This window comes from Vespa velutina, chromosome 8 (genome assembly GCF_912470025.1).
Source record: "Vespa velutina chromosome 8, iVesVel2.1, whole genome shotgun sequence".
Taxonomy (NCBI): domain Eukaryota; kingdom Metazoa; phylum Arthropoda; class Insecta; order Hymenoptera; family Vespidae; genus Vespa; species Vespa velutina.
This window is the reverse complement of record NC_062195.1, coordinates 4727910-4748099: the sequence shown is the minus strand read 5'-3', so window position 1 is coordinate 4748099 and position 20190 is coordinate 4727910. Positions and strand designations below refer to the sequence as shown.

Sequence of the window (20190 nt, the reverse complement as noted above, 5' to 3'; positions counted from 1 at the left end):
TTTATATCTTTTCCACAGAACGTTTATGCTTGAATGCTATCGAATTCGATTAAAATATTTTGAACCATAAATGGTTCAAATAGTTTTTAAAGGTAACTTTACAACATTTGCTCTACATAAAAAAATAGTGTAGATTTTTGCAAGAAAGATGACATTATAATGAGAAGCAAATCGATAATAAATTGTCTATTTTTATTTCTTAGTAATGGCATTGAAATGTAGATATAGGAGAGGAAAGTTTTTAAAAGTCATTAGTATTACCAAAAATAACAGAAAATTTTTATAATATAATAATATTAATCATGTTTATTACAATTATTTAAAACTAAGAATTGCATTAATTAGTTTACTTAGTTTTTAACAAAGTTTTTAACAAAGATTAAGGATAATAACTGAAGGATTTTTGTAAACAATGAACTTTAAATAGAAATAGACTCAAGATTTATTTTTATATTAAAAGGAAGAAACCTTGTACATTTATTTCATTCCAATTCTTCAATTTTATTCTTCTTTACGAGCAAAAGAAATAGTATATATTGCGAAAGATTTTATCAATAAGGACTAAACAACAAAAATATTGATTCAATAATATATTAAAAAAATAGGACTTGGAATGTATTCATTATGTCAGAACAACGGATAAAAAATGTGTAAATAAAAATTATAAAATTTTCTTTAGAGATCAAATTTCTATCCTAAAAGTGTTTCACTTAAATAGACTTTTTCTTTAGTCTAGGTAAAAACAATATTACTAAGTCATTGAAATGATCCATATTTATGCAAAATTATCTTACATATCTTCAAATCCTATTAGTATTTGACAATATAAAATCTAATTACTAGACGATATGACATATCCAGCCCAAGGATTAATATATATAACGTTGGAATCAAATTTATATCTGAAAAAAAATATATATGATTAAGAATTTATTCATTTTTATTCCCAATGAGTCCTAAGCGTCTAATGTAAAAATTATTGCTTAATTAATTACCTCTTCGTAAAATAGGCATCAACTTCAATGTATGTATTATTATAAAGAGTCATAACATCTTTCAAATTTACGGGAAGTTGTATAGCTGTAGAAAAACTCATTAGGAGAGACACTGTCTCTCCAGGTATTTCTCGATTGATAACTAATAATTCGCAGTTGTAACAATAATCCGTGTAGAATTTCAAAATCTTCATATTCAAATCACCTTGTTGAAGAGCGCGCGATGTTTTCCGCAATCGAATCAAAGATCGATACATTTTATAAACTGACTGTTGTGAAGAATTAGTTTGATCTAACAAATTCAATACTTTATAATTTTCATGAACCGGAAGCCACGTTCGATTACCGTTGCTAAATCCTATTGATCAATAAATTCGTTAAACCCTTATATGTAATATTTTTTTAAATCAAGAAAAGTTTGTAGTATTCATTTATCTACTCACCTGCATTTCTAACATAGCTCCATTGGAAAGGTGTGCGATTTGGATCACGAGATCGACTTCGATATTTATCCTTCCCAGCGTTACAAGCTTGCGGATCTTGTGTGTCTTCCCACGATATGTCACTTTTATCAACCATTCCAATTTCTTCTCCGTAATAAGTTACGGCAACACCAGGCAAAATCATTGGCAACATAGTCATTTGAAATTCCCTTTTTGGATAACGTGACGCGGTACGACTACGATCGTGATTTCCCAACTAAAAAAAATTATTTTATATTACGAAATAATTACTAACTATCATTAATGAACATTAATATAACGAAGATAGATAACTTACAACCCAATTAGCACTTCCGTCCTTTGGAGTTTTAGCTATCCATGCCTCAATGATCCTCTTAAAATCGGATGCGCTCGAATTGTGATTAACATCGGTGATCAATTTGAAATTGAATGGTATGTGAGCACCATACTGATAATATTTCGTAGTATTTTCTAGAGAAGTATAAGCTTCGGTCATCATCACCTAAAGAATCCAAAAACAGCGATTAACATATTCAAAGAAATTGTAATGGTTTCTCGTTAGAATTAATACCTTCTCATCCTCATTATTAGCATCGGAATAATCATCAAGAACCTTTCTCCAGCTTTTTACGAGTTCATATGTTCGTGGATCGTCTTTGGTATAAATGTGGTCCAAATAAGTGTAATCACGGTCGGTAGCATTTGGATCGGAACTTCTGGGTTCATCACGGAGATCTTCGCTTTCGAAGAGATGAGGAACGGCATCTATTCGAAAACCATCTATGCCTTTACGTAACCAAAATCGAATGACGTCCTGAAAAATATAAAATCATGAAATTGGACAAATTCAATTGAAGATGCATCTTTCAATTCGATAATTGTACTAACTTCCATCTCGGCTTGCACTTCTTTATTACTGTAATTTAAGTCTGGTTGTCTGTACTCGAATTGATGGAAATACCATTCTTTCAACGTTGCATTGTACGTCCACGCAGGACCACTGAACACGCTTATCCAATTGTTCGGTGGTGTAACTCCATCATCCTTTTGTCCTTTTCTCCAAATATAATAATCTTTATATTTTTTCTGCCCAGCAAGGTACTTTTGGAACCACTCGTGCTTATCGGATGTATGATTTGGTACGAGATCGAGAATTATCTGCGAAATGTAATCAAAGTTGTGATCATTAAAATACCCATGAGCCATAGTTTGAAAGAATTTATGAAAAAAAATTGGAGACAAAGATCGCCTCACTTTTATTCCAAGTCGTTTCGATTTTTCAACCAATGCTTCGAAATCCTCCATCGTACCAAACTCTGGATGTATTGCTTTGAAATCTGATATGTCGTAACCAAAATCAACCATTGGACTCGCATAAATAGGTGAAAGCCATATTCCTTGAACTCCAGCGTCAACGAAATGTTCCAATTTCGATGTAATACCTTTTTTGTTATCAACGCATTAGTGTTACGCAAGTGAAATTATTTGAAATTTCAAAAACAAACTCGAAACATGGCTCTTACCTTTTAGATCACCAACTCCATCGTCATTCGAATCCATAAAACTCCGTGGATAGATTTGATAGAATACGGCGTTCTTCCACCATCCTTTGTTTTTGATCTCGCCATGGACGACACAAGTAGCAAGCAAAAGGGAATAAAACCAAATCGCTTGAAACATACTGGCGACTGCTATGTGCTATCGCCGATTATGTTTTGTATAAATATACTTTTATAATTAAAAAGTTTCTGATACGTTATCTCACTAAGATTACGCAATTAACAAGAAATGTTTACTGTTTAAGAGTTAAAAATTGAATTTTATTAATAAAAAAATTCCCATGATATCTTTTCAAAGCAATATTTGTTATATGAGTATTTATTTTGGCTTATGAGATATCTAACATATATAAATCGAGTAACTTGTAATACTAGCGTAATGAAATCGCTAATGAAATAAATCGTAATGAAAGACAATACTTAAAAATCTTCAATTGTTTTATCAGTCAACTTATCTTTCTTTGATTGTATGAATCTTGGTAATATTCCTCAATAACTCGTTGTAAATAATTATCTGCTAATTTACCTAATAATTTTACTATTATTAACATAAGGATTCAATCAATATATTTTATTTTATTCCTTTTCCAAAAAACGTTTATACATGAATATGGTCCAATTTGATTCGAATATTATTAACCATTAATGCTATAAGGGGTCTGATTATCCTGAGTTTGAAAAAAATCAAATTCTTTTTTTTTGCAGTTTAACTAACTGTGGTTTCTCGAAGAACTTAACTCATATCCGGTATTAAAATTCGAAAAAAATTGATGGAATTAGAGGTGTTCCAGGGTAAAAAAGTCCGGCAGTTGTGAGCGCTGAGTCACGCAGTTCGACATATATATGCTCTGTGTGCATACCTATTCTATAGTGCCCTTTTGTATTTGTATAGAATTATAAACCAAATCACAATTTTTTCTGTAATCAGTAATATCATAAAGTGTAAGGCATGCAATGGTGACATGAAGTTAATAGAATCTATCATTCGTGAAACCTATTTTGCATTAGTGACATCGTATAACACCTGCGAAAATGATAGTCCTTGCACTTCCTTATTACTCTAATTTAAGCCTGGGTGTCTGTACACAAATTGATCGAAACACCATTTCTCTCAACGTTGAATTATACATCTACGCAGTACCATTGAACACGCTTATTCAATTGTTCGATGGTGCAACTCCCGCGTATTTCGTCCGTTTCTCCATATATAACAACCTTTATATTCATTCTCCCCAAAAAAGTACTTTTCGAACCACTCTTTCTTGTCGGATGTATGATACGGTACGTGATCGAAAAATACAAGCGAAATGTAATCAAAGCTGCGATCATTAAAACAGCCATGAGACAATGATTTGAAAGAATTAATGAAAAAAATTGGAGACAAATATCGCCTCAATTTTAATCAAAGTCGTTTTGATAATACCTTCTGAAGCTTCTATACCGACGGTCGGTAAAAAAAGAAATTCTTCTATACCGACGGTCGGTAAAAAAGAAAATCTTCTATACCGACGGTCGGTAAAAAAGAAAATCTTCTATACCGACGGTCGGTAAAAAAGAAAATCTTCTATACCGACGGTCGGTAAAAAAAAGAAAATCTTCTATACCGACGGTCGGTAAAAAAAAAAGAAAATCTTCTATACCGACGGTCGGTAAAAAAGAAAATCTTCTATACCGACGGTCGGTAAAAAAAGAAAATCTTCTATACCGACGGTCGGTAAAAAAAAAAGAAAATCTTCTATACCGACGGTCGGTAAAAAAGAAAATCTTCTATACCGACGGTCGGTAAAAAAGAAAATCTTCTATACCGACGGTCGGTAAAAAAGAAAATCTTCTATACCGACGGTCGGTAAAAAAAGAAAATCTTCTATACCGACGGTCGGTAAAAAAGAAAATCTTCTATACCGACGGTCGGTAAAAAAGAAAATCTTCTATACCGACGGTCGGTAAAAAAGAAAATCTTCTATACCGACGGTCGGTAAAAAAGAAAATCTTCTATACCGACGGTCGGTAAAAAAGAAAATCTTCTATACCGACGGTCGGTAAAAAAGAAAATCTTCTATACCGACGGTCGGTAAAAAAGAAAATCTTCTATACCGACGGTCGGTAAAAAAAGAAAATCTTCTATACCGACGGTCGGTAAAAAAGAAAATCTTCTATACCGACGGTCGGTAAAAAAAGAAAATCTTCTATACCGACGGTCGGTAAAAAAGAAAATCTTCTATACCGACGGTCGGTAAAAAAGAAAATCTTCTATACCGACGGTCGGTAAAAAAGAAAATCTTCTATACCGACGGTCGGAAAAAAAGAAAATCTTCTATACCGACGGTCGGTAAAAAAGAAAATCTTCTATACCGACGGTCGGTAAAAAAGAAAATCTTCTATACCGACGGTCGGTAAAAAAGAAAATCTTCTATACCGACGGTCGGTAAAAAAGAAAATCTTCTATACCGACGGTCGGTAAAAAAGAAAATCTTCTATACCGACGGTCGGTAAAAAAGAAAATCTTCTATACCGACGGTCGGTAAAAAAGAAAATCTTCTATACCGACGGTCGGTAAAAAAGAAAATCTTCTATACCGACGGTCGGTAAAAAAGAAAATCTTCTATACCGACGGTCGGTAAAAAAGAAAATCTTCTATACCGACGGTCGGTAAAAAAAGAAAATCTTCTATACCGACGGTCGGTAAAAAGAAAATCTTCTATACCGACGGTCGGTAAAAAAGAAAATCTTCTATACCGACGGTCGGTAAAAAAGAAAATCTTCTATACCGACGGTCGGTAAAAAAGAAAATCTTCTATACCGACGGTCGGTAAAAAAAGAAAATCTTCTATACCGACGGTCGGTAAAAAGAAAATCTTCTATACCGACGGTCGGTAAAAAAGAAAATCTTCTATACCGACGGTCGGTAAAAAGAAAATCTTCTATACCGACGGTCGGTAAAAAGAAAATCTTCTATACCGACGGTCGGTAAAAAGAAAATCTTCTATACCGACGGTCGGTAAAAAGAAAATCTTCTATACCGACGGTCGGTAAAAAGAAAATCTTCTATACCGACGGTCGGTAAAAAGAAAATCTTTTATACCGACGGTCGGTAAAAAGAAAATCTTCTATACCGACGGTCGGTAAAAAGAAAATCTTCTATACCGACGGTCGGTAAAAAAGAAAATCTTCTATACCGACGGTCGGTAAAAAAGAAAATCTTCTATACCGACGGTCGGTAAAAAAGAAAATCTTCTATACCGACGGTCGGTAAAAAAAGAAAATCTTCTATACCGACGGTCGGTAAAAAAGAAAATCTTCTATACCGACGGTCGGTAAAAAAAGAAAATCTTCTATACCGACATGGATTACGATGCTTATCTTTTATACTACCGACTCCATCGTCATTCGAATCTATGAAACTCCGTGGATAGATATAATACGGCATTCTTCCTCCACCCTTTATTTTTAGATCTCGCCATGGACGACACAAGTAGCAAGCAAAAGGGAACAAAACCAAATTGCTGGAAACATGCTGGCGACTACTATGTGCTATCGCCGAGTATGCTTTATATATATATACTTTTATAATTAAAAAGTTTCTGATACTTTATCTCACTAAGTTTACGCAATTAACAATAAATGTTACTGTTTAAGAGTTAAACATTGAATTTTATTAACAAAAAAATTCCCATGATATTTTTTCAAAGCAATATTTTTTATATGAGTGTTTATTTTGTCTCATGAGATATCTAATATATATAAATCGAATAACCTGTAATACTAGCGGAAATCGTAATGAAAGACAATATTTAAAAATCTTCAATTGTTTTATCAGTCAACTTATCTTTCTCTGATTGTATGAATCTTGGTAATATTCCTCAATAACTCGTTGTAAATAATTATCTTCTAACTAATTTACCTAATAATTTTACTATTATTAACATAAGGATTCATTCCAATATATTTTATTTTATTCCTTTTCTAGAAAACGTGTATATATGAATATGGTCCAATTTGTTTCGAAGATTATTAACCATGAATTTTTTCTGTAATCAGTAATATTATAAAGTGAAAGGCATGCTATGGTGACATGAAGTTTATTGGATCTAGCGTACGTGGACTCAGTTTTACATTGGTAATTTCGTGTTACTTCTGCGATAATTCTTGTCCTTTCATAAAAAATAAAGCGTATGACAAATGAATTATTTTAGCATTCCGATTGTTAAGAATTCGTTTACGAGGAATAGAAAATAAATCATGGATTTATGAAAAGTGATGTACTAATCGTTTTACGATACCGTCATCGGAAACATTAGTATTGCTGTCAAGGATATACTTATATACAAAAAAGGAAGAAACTTTGTGAATTTATTTCATTCAATTATTCAATTTTATTCATTTTTATAAGTGGAGGAAATAATAAATACATAAAGAGTTTATTAACAAGAAACAAAGAAAAACAAATGTACATTCAATAATATATTTAAAATCATTGTATATACCTCCAAATTCTACTGCTATTGGATATTAAATCTAATTACTAGACGACAAGACAATGCCTTCCCAAGGATTAACATATATAATGTTGGAATATAATTTATATCTGGAAATAGAAACATATGAATTAAAATTATTTAATTTTCATTCTCAACGAATGCCATTAATATAGAATAAAAATCATTGCCCTTTTAATTACCTCTTCAAAGCGAAGGAATCAACTTCAACATATATATTCTCGTAAAGAGTCATGATATCCCTCAAATCGACGCGAATTTGTATGGCTGGAGAAAAACTCATTACGAGAGACATTATCTCTCCAGGTACTTCTCGAGTGATAACTAACAATTCGCAGTTGTAACAATAATCAGTATAGAATTTAACAACCTTCATTTTCAAATCACCTTCTTGAAGTGCGAGCGATGTTTTCCGCAATCGAATCAAAGATCGATACATTTTATAAACTGACTGTTGTGAAGAATTAGTTTGATCTAACAAATTCAATACTTTATAATTTTCATGAACCGGAAGCCACGTTCGATTACCGTTGCTAAATCCTATTGATCAATAAATTCGTTAAATCCTTATATGTAACATTTTTATAAAATCAACCCACTTTTAGTATTTATTTATGTACTCACCAGCATTTGGAACATAGCTCCATTGAAAAGGTGTGCGATTTGGATCACGAGATCGACTTCGATATTTATCCTTTCCGGCGTTACAAGCTTGTGGATCTTGTGTGTCTTCCCACGAAATATCACTCTTATCAACCATTCCAATTTCTTCTCCGTAATAAGTTACGGCAACACCAGGCAAAATCATTGGCAGCATAGTCATTTGAACTTCTCTATTTGGATAACGTGACGCGGTACGACTACGATCGTGATTTCCCAACTAAAACAAATTATTTTATATTACGAAATAATTACTAACTACCATTAATGAACATTAATATAACGAAGATAGATAACTTACAACCCAATTAGCACTTCCGTCCTTTGGAGTTTTAGCTATCCATGCCTCAATAATCCTCTTAAAATCGGATGCGCTCGAATTGTGATTAACATCGGTGATCAATTTGAAATTGAATGGTATGTGAGCACCATACTGATAATATTTCGTAGTATTTTCTAGAGAAGTATAAGCTTCGGTCATCATCACCTAAAGAATCCAAAAACAGCGATTAACATATTGAAAGAAATTGTAATGGTTTCTCGTTAGAATTAATACCTTCTCATCCTCGTTATTAGCATCGGAATAATCATCAAGAACCTTTCTCCAGCTTTTTACGAGTTCATATGTGCGTGAATCGTCTTTGGTATAAATATGGTCCAAATAAGTGTAATCACGATCGGTAGCATTTGGATCGGAACTTCTGGGTTCATCACGGAGATCTTCGCTTTCGAAGAGATGAGGAACGGCATCTATTCGAAAACCATCTACGCCTTTACGTAACCAAAATCGAATGACGTCCTGAAAAATATAAAATCATGAAATTGGACAAATTCAATTGAAGATGCATCTTTCAATTCGATAATTGTACTAACTTCCATCTCGGCTTGCACTTCTTTATTACTGTAATTTAAGTCTGGTTGTCTGTACTCGAATTGATGGAAATACCATTCTTTCAACGTTGCATTGTACGTCCACGCAGGACCACTGAACACGCTTATCCAATTGTTCGGTGGTGTAACTCCATCATCCTTTTGTCCTTTTCTCCAAATATAATAATCTTTATATTTTTTCTCCCCAGCAAGGTACTTTTGGAACCACTCGTGCTTGTCGGATGTATGATTTGGTACGAGATCGAGAATTACCTGCGAAATGTAATCAAAGTTGTGATCATTAAAATACCCATGAGCCATAGTTTGAAAGAATTTATGAAAAAAATTGGAGACAAAGATCGCCTCACTTTTATTCCAAGTCGTTTCGATTTTTCCACCAATGCTTCGAAATCCTCCATCGTACCAAACTCTGGATGTATTGCTTTGAAATCTGATATGTCGTAACCAAAATCAACCATTGGACTCGCATAAATAGGTGAAAGCCATATTCCTTGAACTCCAGCGTCAACGAAATGTTCCAATTTCGATGTAATACCTTTTTTGTTATCAACGCATTAGTGTTACGCAAGTGAAATTATTTGAAATTTCAAAAACAAACTCGAAACATGGCTCTTACCTTTTAGATCACCAACTCCATCATCATTCGAATCCATAAAACTCCGTGGATAGATTTGATAGAATACGGCGTTCTTCCACCATCCTTTGTTTTTGATCTCGCCATGGACGAGACCAATAGCAAGTAAAAGGGAACAAAAGCAAATTGCACGAAACATTTTCGAATCTGTTGTTGCCAATGATATTCCGTATATATATATTCCTGAAATATAAAAATTTATGGTACGTTATCTCGCTATGTTTGCACTAGCGATAAGAATCCATTAATTTCTTATTAATGCGCGCTGCAATTTATCAGGAAAAATATTGGAATAATATTTATTTCAAAAGAATGAATTCCATTTTTTTGTATTATATAAGAAAATCTACTATCACTGATATAGATTGATATTTTTTTTAATGCTAGCGGAAATGGAAAGAAAGAAACGATTTTGAAAAATTATTATTTATTTCATCGAACATCTTATCTTTCCTTGATTAAATAAATCTTGATAATATTCCTTAACAACAAATTGTAAATATCCATCGTTTTACTATTATCTATGATATGAGAATAAAATCAAAGTATTTGAATCATTTTATATTTAAATAACCGAAATTTGTGTGATCTGATTAGAATATTTTTAATTATAAACCATTTAAATATAACATGCTTGCTTCAGAATAACCAAATTATACTGTAAAATAAATATCCATATATTCTTGTTGAATGAATGATATACTATGGTTGATATAATAAGAATTATTAAAATGTAAAAATGGAAGTACAAGCTTAAAGTTTTAATTATAATACTTTTAGTATTAAAGATAAACAAAGATATAACTAATTACAGAAAAAGATCCTGATATAGAGATTATCAGAATGATACAGTTAATGAAATGAATACAAATAAAAGAGTGTAAATGAAAAGTAAACTATAAATGTCAGCAAATAGTACGTTTCTATTGATATTAGTTAAATGGATTGATTGTAGTTTATTATATAATTATAATGAAATAATTAATTTAATTATTTTATATTAAACACGTGTTATAAGCTACGTATAAGTGAATATTGTTTAAATATTAATTTATTATACTCCCTATATAATAAAGATTTTTCAAATTATTAGAAAACTATTAAAATTATAATTTATTATAATTTGGCCATAAAAGATTGATTTTTGATGTTTACTTCCCATATTCACATACAAAAGCTAAAGGAAGAGATAAGGATTTCACGCACTGTGATTACACACATCCGCTTGCTGTTGTCTATTTGTATAACGCGATTTTTCACTTGACAACTTACCAGCAGAAAGACTGTTTATTTCAGTGCTATTCCAAAACCTCATCTATCGATTTTTAACGAAACATTAAAATATTTTTATTTTTTTATTGTTAAAACATTGCAGAAAACATTTATCCGAATTCGCAGTTTTATCTTATATTTAAATCAACCGATTGAGTAACAAAGCAATGATACTATTACGCAATGACAAGCATTGACTCCAATATTGCATTACACGAAATTAATAATTGAAGATGTGTAAAATACAAATATTTAATTGAAATCATCTTCTATCTGTCATTTAAAAATAGATATGATTTCGATATGGAAATGTTTATAGAAATATACTAATTGGGTGAATACTTATAAATCAAAATTGATATAAATATATATATATATATATATATATATATATATATATATATATATATATATATATATTAAGTTATGATATTAAAATTATTTTATGATAATAATTAAATATATCTTGAAATTTTATTCTTCTGTTTTATAATTACATAAAATTTATTTAACATTTTCTATTGCCATCTATGCTTTTTAATATTCGCTAAATTAACAAAACGTAGATAATACAAAAGTCCATATTTTTTCCATATCTGTCATTGAAAACACACATGTTTCAAGCGAATAGCAATAAATCATCTTAAATAGATAGATTCTTTTTACGGTTATATAGTCAAAAGAATATTACATAAAATTCCCTCATTGAAATTTAAGAATATTTATGCTCTTCCATTACATTTCCAAATCCTATTGCAATTTGTCGATTCCGAATCTAATTGCTAGATGATACAACCACTCCCTGCCAAGGTGGAAGGAATATATACATGTAAGACGGCTTATATCTGCAAATAAGCATATATGGTATGAAATTATTACATTTTCAGTTTTCACAAGTATCAATTCCTTAAAGAAACAATGATTACCTCGTGGTTTCATACGCATCGACTTCGACAAACGTATTTTTGTAAAGTGTCATGTGTTCTTTCAAATTTACCCCAAGAGTTATCACTGGAGAGAAACTCATAAACAAAGTCACTGTCTCTCCAAGAGCTTCTCGGCTGATAATTAACATTTCGCAATTTTTACAATAACCTATGTTGAATTCCACTACCATTGTTTTCAATACTCCTTCCTTTAGTGCACGTGATGTTTTGCGCAATTGAATCAACGATCGATATGCCTTATAAAGTGACTGCCGTGTCGCATTTTTTTGATTTTCCAAATTCAATACTTTATAATTTTCATGAATAGGAAGCCACGTTCGATTACCGTTACTGAATCCTATTGACCAATAAATTCGTTAAATTGTTATATGTGATATTTGTATAAAAATCAAGAAACATTTAGTTAAATTGTCTATTCACCGGCATTTTTACTACTGTCCCATTGGAAAGGTGTGCGATATGGATCACGAGATCGACTTTGATATTTTTCCTTTCCGGCATTACAAGCTTGCGGATCCTGTGTATCCTCCCACGATATGTCACTCTTATCAACCATTCCAATTTCTTCTCCGTAATAAGTAACGGCAACACCAGGCAAGATCATTGGTAGCATAGCCATTTGAAATTCTCTTTTTGGATAACGTGACGGGGTACGACTTCGATCATGATTTCCCAACTGAAAGTAATGAATTCTAATAATGAAATAATTACTAACAACCATTAATAGTAACTAATTTAATAAAGACCGACGACTTACCACCCAATTGGCACTTCCAGTGCTTGGAGTTTGTGCCATCCATGCCTCGATGATATTCTTAAAATCTGACGCAGTCGAATTATGATTCACATCGGTGATCAGTTTGAAATTGAATGGTATGTGAGAGCCGTAATGATAATATTTCGTAGTATTTTCTAGAGAAGTGTAAGCTTCGGTCATCACCACCTAAAGAATACAATAGCGATTAACATATTGAAAGAAACGATAATGGTTTCTCGTAAGAATCGATACCTTCTCATCCTCGTTATTGGCATCGGAATAATCATCAATAACCTTTCTCCAACTTTTTACGAGTTCATAGGTTCGTGGATCGTCTTTGGTATAAATATGGTCTAAATAAGTGTAATCACGATTGGTAGCACTTAAATCAGAACTTCTGGGTTCATCACGGAGATCTTCTCTTTCGAAGAGATGAGGAACGGCATCTATTCGAAAACCATCTATGCCTTTACGTAACCAGAATCGAATGACGTCCTGGAAAATATAGAATCATGAAATTCGATAAATTTAATTGAAGATGCATCTTTCAATTTGATAATTGCACTAACTTCCATTTCAGCTCGCACTTCTGGATTACTGTAATTTAAGTCTGGTTGTCTGTACTCGAATTGATGGAAATACCATTCCTTCAACGTTGCATTGTAAGTCCACGCAGGACCACTGAACAGGCTTATCCAATTATTCGGTGGTGTAACTCCATCATCCTTTCTTCCTTTTCTCCAAATATAATAATCTTTATATTTTTTCTCCCCTGCAAGGTACTTTTGGAACCACTCGTGCTTGTCGGATGTATGATTTGGTACGAGATCGAGAATTACCTGCGAAATTTAATCAAAGTTGTGATCATTAAAACAGCCATGAGCCATAGATTTGAGAGAATTTATAAAAAAAATTGGAGACAAAGATCGTCTCACTTTTATTCCAAGTCGTTTCGATTTTTCTACCAATGCTTCGAAATCCTTCATTGTACCAAACTCTGGATGTATAGCTTTGAAATCTGATATATCATAACCAAAATCAACCATTGGACTCGCATAAATAGGTGAAAGCCATATTCCTTGAACTCCAGCGTCAACGAAATGTTCCAATTTCGATGTAATACCTTTTTTGTTATCAGCGCATTAGTGTTATGCAAGTGAAATTATTGGAGATTTCAACAACAAAACTTGAAACACAGCTCTTACCTTTTAGATCACCAACTCCATCGTCATTCGAATCCATAAAACTCCGTGGATAGATTTGATAGAATACGGCGTTTTTCCACCATCCTTTATTTTTGATCTCGCCATGGACGAGACCAGTAGCGAGTAAAAGGAAACAAAAGCAAACTACGCGAAACATTTTCGCGTCTACTATGTACTGTCGTCTATGATGTTTTATATATATATATACCCCTGAAATGTAAAAATTTGTGGTACGTTATCTTATTATATTTGTACTAGCGATAAGAGTCCATTAGTTTCTTATTAATGTGTGCTACAAAAAAAAAATTGGAATAATATTAATTTCAAAAAATGAATTAAATTTTGTTTTATTATATATGAAAATCTACTATTGCATATATAGATCGATATATTATTGTGTGCTAGTGGAAATGGCAATAAGGATAATTGTTCAATTATCCTTACAATTGTTCTTTCGAACAACTTATGTTTCTTTGGTTAAATGAATCTTAATAATACTCCTTAACAATATGTTGAAAATACTTATCATTTTAATATTATCTCTAGCATGAAAATTAAATTGAAGTATCCTTCTTTAATTATTTTTCTATAGTTTTTTATACGCGAAATTAGTACAAATCGATCGAAATATTTGTTATCAAGAACGATTTAAATAGATTACCGTTGCTTCAAAGTAACTTTTCGTACCTTGAATAATGCAAACAACTATACACATGTAGATATAATACATATTTGCAATAAAGATAACACTAAAGTGGGAATCCAATTGGTAACTAATCGAGTATTTTTATTTCTCTGTAGAATTATAGAGAATACAGGGCTAATTATACACGATTTTTGGATAATATATTATTTTCTTTCGACGTATTTTTGATTAATCACATCACATCAAACAGATACGGTGCTGAAATAAAAGATTATGTACATTTTTCGTTTCGGATTGTACCGAAGAAATTAAATACAGAAGAAATGTAGATATATCAATTTCAATGCTCGATATATGTGCCGAAACAAGCCATCCTGGCGACGTCGATAACAAACGTCATTTACTAAAGTCAATTTGCGGTGGTCAAATATTAGCAAAATGATTACCCAAGTGATATACGTTACTCCTATATTTTACGTAAATGTGCTTATTTTTAAATTTAACATTATTGGTCGAGTATTATTTTATTTGAAGCTTTTCTATAACCACGATATCATTCGGTGAAGATGGAATATCTTTCACTTTTCTTTTTTTCTTTCTTTTTTAACTTTAACCAACAATTTTATCGATTTTTTGGATTACAATAGTAATATTAATAGTAGTAGTAGTAATAATAATAGTAATAATAATAATTATAATAATAATAATAATAATAATAATAATAATAATAATAATAATAATAATAATAATAAATTCTTATATGTTATCGTAACTCGAATGAAGCGTAATAATTTGTACGTATGCGGAGAAACGCGCTAATATATGTATAATTCATTTGTTATCTCAATTTTTGGTCAAGATTTTGCATCGCTTAGGAAAAGGCCTGTATCGTCGTCGATGGAAAGACTATTCGCTTCACGCGATTAAATATCGGATCGCGCGTATAAGAATGAGGAGAGCGTCGAATTGTGGTAAGTTGAAAATTCTATATCTACGATAGTTCAATCGTGCCATTACGAAAAAACTTCAAGGATAATAACATTAAAGATCATAAATTTGCGTTCACTCTTGGCTATTACAATCGTGCGATCCGATACTATTCTCTTCTTTTACAAACCTACTTCCAATATAGGTACATATCTTATTTCTATCACGCTTTTTGGCCCCTCATCCGCCTCTGGGAGGATACTTAATTCGTATTTCTTACTTGTTGCTCCTCGGAAGATTTAATTTGTAAACATTTCTTCTTTCTATTTTTATGTAATTTTATGTATTTTTATTTTCACATTTAACTTTACCTCGTCAAATGTATTTTGCCGTTTCGACTAGATACTTTTGCAATTTTTACTCTCCTTTCTTTTTTTTTCTTTTTTTTTTCTTTTTTTTTCTTTTTTCTTTTCTTTTCCCTTTGTTAATAATAAACTAGTACACAATTCTATACGCACGGGCACACACGTAATATAATAAAATCATTCTGAGAGAGAGAGAGCGTATCACTTTCGCTTGGGTTTAATCAACGAAAATGAAAATCGACGAAAGAATGGAGCAGGATGGTGAGGAGTGTAAGCGATCGATCGTACGAGATTTAATATGCAACATTAATTTATAAAAAAAAAAAAACACACACACACACACAAATAGCCGGCGATTAAAAATAAATAAAATATCGCACTAATGGCTCTATTTACAGAACGTTTCTACCATCCTCGTACGCTCCTCGTTTCAAGAGAGAAAAACACAACGCTTGTATACGTACATCGTAAATTTCTCACCTTTGCACCTTCCTACTTGTAAAAACGTCGAATGAAACTAACTAACGATCGAATGGAGAAAAATAGCAACAAAAATAAAGGACGGATATATTTTAACGTGTTTCAACTACGAAGTGCTATATACTCGTACAGAAGACACACATACACTCGACGTTATTGAAAATTACTACTAACATCACTTTCGAGTCTTCTCTTTCCTTTTGACTTCTCAATTTTAAATTTGCTAGGTACTGAGCGTGTAAGTGCACTACGACGACAGGTACGTAAAAAGATACGTTTGTTCGTAGCTTGGTCCTCCTTTTTCTCCCTCTCTTCCTCAAAAATATTCGATAGAACAACATTGTCTACGTCTATATACAGTGAATACTCGCAAAAGATCGCAATCAGAGATTATTTTATGACGATCGTTACCGCAAAAAAATAATAGCGGTTACGTGAGCTCGCATTGCATAATTACATTGCTACCAGTTGCCAAACAAACACGACACTACGTAACTTTGTTTTTCTTCTAAAGAATCCCGGACAAGTGATCAAGCTTGCGCTCTAACGCAACGTCGTGAACACGCTCGCAAATCCAACACATATATTTGACATATACATATAGCACAAACGTTTAAATAAACACTAACGACACTAATTTCTCTTTTACATTAAATATACATCGATTAAAGCTGTACCTCAACGTGTTCACGAATAGATATACATACGTGTACATATCTAACGTGAGTATATACAGAGATATATATTTGTGTATGTCAATAATTATCATACTTTCGAGATTCTACTCGTTGAAGGCTTTGCATGGAAAATCGCAAGAGCCCCGAACGTTCGATCGTCGAGAGAGAAAGAGAGAGAGAGAGAGAGAGAGAGAGAGAGAGAGAGAGAGAGAGAAGGAGAGAGAGAGAAAAAGAAAAAAAAATAATACAAGTACTTTCCTTTCGCAAGATTTTCCGTAAAATCCGTTAAATCCGTTTCTCGTTCGAGCTTTCCGAGGGACGGATTTTCCTTCTTACGCGTCTATTTCCACCTTTTAACGAAAAAATTTTTTCAAAGGGAATAATTCAGCTTGTGCGATAATCGAAAAAGCAAATCTATAAACATTTCTTGGGAACAATCTCATAAATATCTTTTCGTTCAATTACTCAATACTTTTCGTACGTACATTCGACTAGAATTTCTGTAACTTTTTTCGCGGGATAATGTGAAAGTATAAAAATAAGTTAATGTGCGTCTCGTCAGGCATATATTTACAAGGATCCTGAATAATGTCGATTAATATGAATATCGTTCGTGCTTACTACGAAAGAAAAAAGAGACGATAATATACTGTCGAGACAAAAAAAAAACTCATATAGATATTTCGAATTCGATGAGTTTAATCTTTTGATTTAACTTTTTTTTTTCCTCATTATCCGTCTCTCCTCTATCCGCTTACTTTCTAATTTATGTACCAACTTGAAATGAAGTTATTAATCGATGCGTTTGGATTGCGTTTTGCCAGTTCTGTTATATAGAATTCGTTGAAAGTGGGACATTATCCGTGACATTAGAATCTGTTAAAAATGCATTATGCATTTTTACATACTAGTTATATAAAAAAAAAGATAAATACGAATAGAAAACGTTCATAATGCAGAAATAGTTTGCAAAGCTCATTGATAATGGATTGATAATGTTTAATCGATTCTTCCCTCTCTTTTTTTTTTTTATGAAAAATATGTCTTTCATCTATTCGTTTTAGGCTACGCTCTATATCGTATTATGACTTTAACATGATGTTAAGTAAAAGTACGAAAGATTTTGGACAAAAAAAAAAGACAAAAAGGAAAAAGACGAAAAAAGTAAGTAGAAAGTTGGACGAAGAACTATCACGGAAAAAGAAAATCGAATTCTTTATCTACTTTTTGATAAAAATGTTTCCTTGAAATTATGTATATATATATATATATATATATATATATATATATATGATGTGGAAGTATTTAAGAAGATAGTCGTTGCACGAAAATGACGTCTAAGTATATAACGGATAATCGTCCCAAAACAAACGCATCGTAAATACCATAGATAATTTTATATCTACGTTCGCAGTAAATTCCTTATTAAATATAATATACGAGGGAAAAAGTTTAAGATAATAAAATGAGTTCGGGAATAAAGACGAGTTTCTTGTAGCCTAAAATCGCATAGATATTCGAAGTAAGTTTCGATCGTCGATCTGACGACACTTCATTCTTCCGCCGTCGTTTGAACATTCTCCCCTTCCTTTTCCGCATTGGAATTTTGTTCCGCTTCTTTTTGTGCTCTAAGCTCTGCATCTGTAGAATATACAAACGATGAAGGTATTTACATTTAAAAAAAAAAAAAAGAAAAAAGATCGATTCCACTTCAGAAAATATCGACAAAAATTGTTTCACACGAAGCTATATTTTTAAAGAAATCGATTGTTGATATTGGTCGAGTAAATATGCACTTACTAACTCAACGATCGTTGAACATATTATTTCTCTTTTACAAATAATCGATAACGGTATATAAAGGCTAAAAAAGATTTATAAAGTTACTTATAAAGGAAATATGATAATCTGTTAATCACTCAACTGATATTTACACTCGATTTTATTGTAAACAAAGTCTCGTGTATGAACATTTTATTTTATAATATCGATTGATTTTCCTAAGAAAAATTTCTCTTCACGATTGTGTCATAATTATTTGGTCACTCAATATCCATAATTTATTTCCATATAACATACCTCGAACCGCTTGTTCCTTCCAGATTTGTTTGTTTTCTATGAGACACTGTATCCATGGTTTCCCTATTTTAAACCTGTTACTCTCTGTTGTCGAACCTACGATCAATGAATCGATAAACGTTGGAAAATATGTATATATTTTGGATAATGGCAATTATTGAAATTATCGAAACGTTTACCGTTAGCTGACTCATCTACACTTTCTTTAACGTTCAACGGTCCAAGAACCGTCTCCAACATATCGCTGCAAACTTGCATACTTGGCTCAACAATAAATTCTATAAAACCAATTTGAGATTCCGCTACCAAAGTATTATTACGATCGCACAAAGGTGAAAATGGCAAGCCAAGATCTCTCTCTTTGTCACCTTGCCTGAAAAATTCTTCCAACAGTTGCATCGTCCACCTGTATAAAGGAATTGACTCGCGTCACATAAAGAACGAAATTATTGCAATCGTCGAAGGTTCCTAATGCAATATCGTCCAACCAATAAAGAGAGACGATGTGATAAAATGGTCTAACCTATGATGGAGATCCCATCTTTTCGCAGGATGAGAGATATCGCAGCAATGGAGCACTAGACTGACGGCTTTGCTCTTATCGACGCTTGGTTCTGCCAAGCTTAGTAGATTTTTCATATTTTTTAACTGTTGAAAATGAAAGCTCATATCGGTTGCCAAGACCATGTCGATCACGAGTGAACGAAATTCTCGGAATTCTTCTCGCGACAAATTTTGAAGAATATTACACTCGTCTTCCCTTAATATTCTGAAAAAAAAAAATACATCATGCGCATTTATAAAATTGCCTCTTATATAGAGAAGTGTTATATGAAATTAATTCTGTATACCTGAAACTCGCTGATATATGGTGATTTTCTAACACAGCGCGGTCATTATAGAGAAGTGCCGTATCACTGCCTGACATTACGTGGAAATTGTTTGTGGTCCCAGTGTGCTCGTAGTCGTGAATAATCGCCGCTACGAGTGACGAGAATATTTCTAGATCGGTCAGCCAATTCTGGAAAGAGTAATTTCTCTTTTAACTTTAAAATAATTAAATTTTCAACGATACAATTTTCAAACAGTTCACCATTTCATATGTGTCTTCCTTATACATTGTTTTATTTTATACA

The 20190-nt window shown here is 32.2% G+C and overlaps 4 protein-coding genes across 12 annotated transcripts in view; all 4 read right to left on the bottom strand.

Annotated features, from left to right (window-relative positions):
• Positions 1-749: 749 nt before the first annotated feature.
• Positions 750-3169, bottom strand: LOC124951015 (maltase 1-like). Its single transcript, XM_047498690.1, has 8 exons — positions 2983-3169; positions 2714-2901; positions 2348-2617; positions 2031-2273; positions 1776-1961; positions 1439-1694; positions 996-1353; positions 750-902 (listed from the first exon to the last, which is right to left on the bottom strand). Exons 1-8 carry the CDS (start codon positions 3137-3139, stop codon positions 833-835), a joined length of 1728 nt encoding a protein of 575 aa, XP_047354646.1. The 5' UTR covers positions 3140-3169; the 3' UTR covers positions 750-832.
• A 4251-nt stretch (positions 3170-7420) lies between these two features.
• On the bottom strand, positions 7421-11029 carry LOC124951013 (maltase 1-like). The gene is made up of 9 exons (XM_047498687.1): positions 10972-11029; positions 9682-9882; positions 9413-9600; positions 9048-9317; positions 8731-8973; positions 8476-8661; positions 8139-8394; positions 7697-8054; positions 7421-7603 (listed from the first exon to the last, which is right to left on the bottom strand). The coding sequence occupies exons 1-9, from the start codon at positions 11012-11014 to the stop codon at positions 7534-7536; spliced, it is 1815 nt and encodes a 604-aa protein (XP_047354643.1). The 5' UTR covers positions 11015-11029; the 3' UTR covers positions 7421-7533.
• A 610-nt stretch (positions 11030-11639) lies between these two features.
• On the bottom strand, positions 11640-16435 carry LOC124951332 (maltase 1-like). Of its 2 annotated transcripts, none has more exons than XM_047499595.1 (9): positions 16299-16435; positions 13881-14090; positions 13611-13798; positions 13245-13514; positions 12928-13170; positions 12676-12861; positions 12339-12594; positions 11898-12255; positions 11640-11816 (listed from the first exon to the last, which is right to left on the bottom strand). In XM_047499595.1, the coding sequence occupies exons 2-9, from the start codon at positions 14035-14037 to the stop codon at positions 11747-11749; spliced, it is 1728 nt and encodes a 575-aa protein (XP_047355551.1). In that variant the 5' UTR covers positions 14038-14090; positions 16299-16435; the 3' UTR covers positions 11640-11746. The 2 variants fall into 2 exon arrangements, with proteins under 2 accessions (XP_047355551.1, XP_047355550.1); XM_047499594.1 differs by lacking the exon at positions 16299-16435 and adding an exon at positions 14568-14681.
• LOC124951331 (calcium/calmodulin-dependent 3',5'-cyclic nucleotide phosphodiesterase 1-like) overlaps positions 14636-20190 on the bottom strand; it is a 69529-nt gene continuing 63974 nt past the window's right edge. For all 8 annotated transcript variants that reach the window (XM_047499591.1, XM_047499589.1, XM_047499588.1 and 5 more), the window contains 5 exons: positions 19906-20075; positions 19578-19823; positions 19234-19460; positions 19055-19150; positions 14636-18616 (listed from right to left, as the gene is read on the bottom strand). In XM_047499591.1, coding sequence (XP_047355547.1) covers positions 18528-18616; positions 19055-19150; positions 19234-19460; positions 19578-19823; positions 19906-20075 — 828 coding nt within the window. In that variant the 3' untranslated portion in view covers positions 14636-18527. The remainder of the gene's footprint in view (positions 18617-19054; positions 19151-19233; positions 19461-19577; positions 19824-19905; positions 20076-20190) is intronic.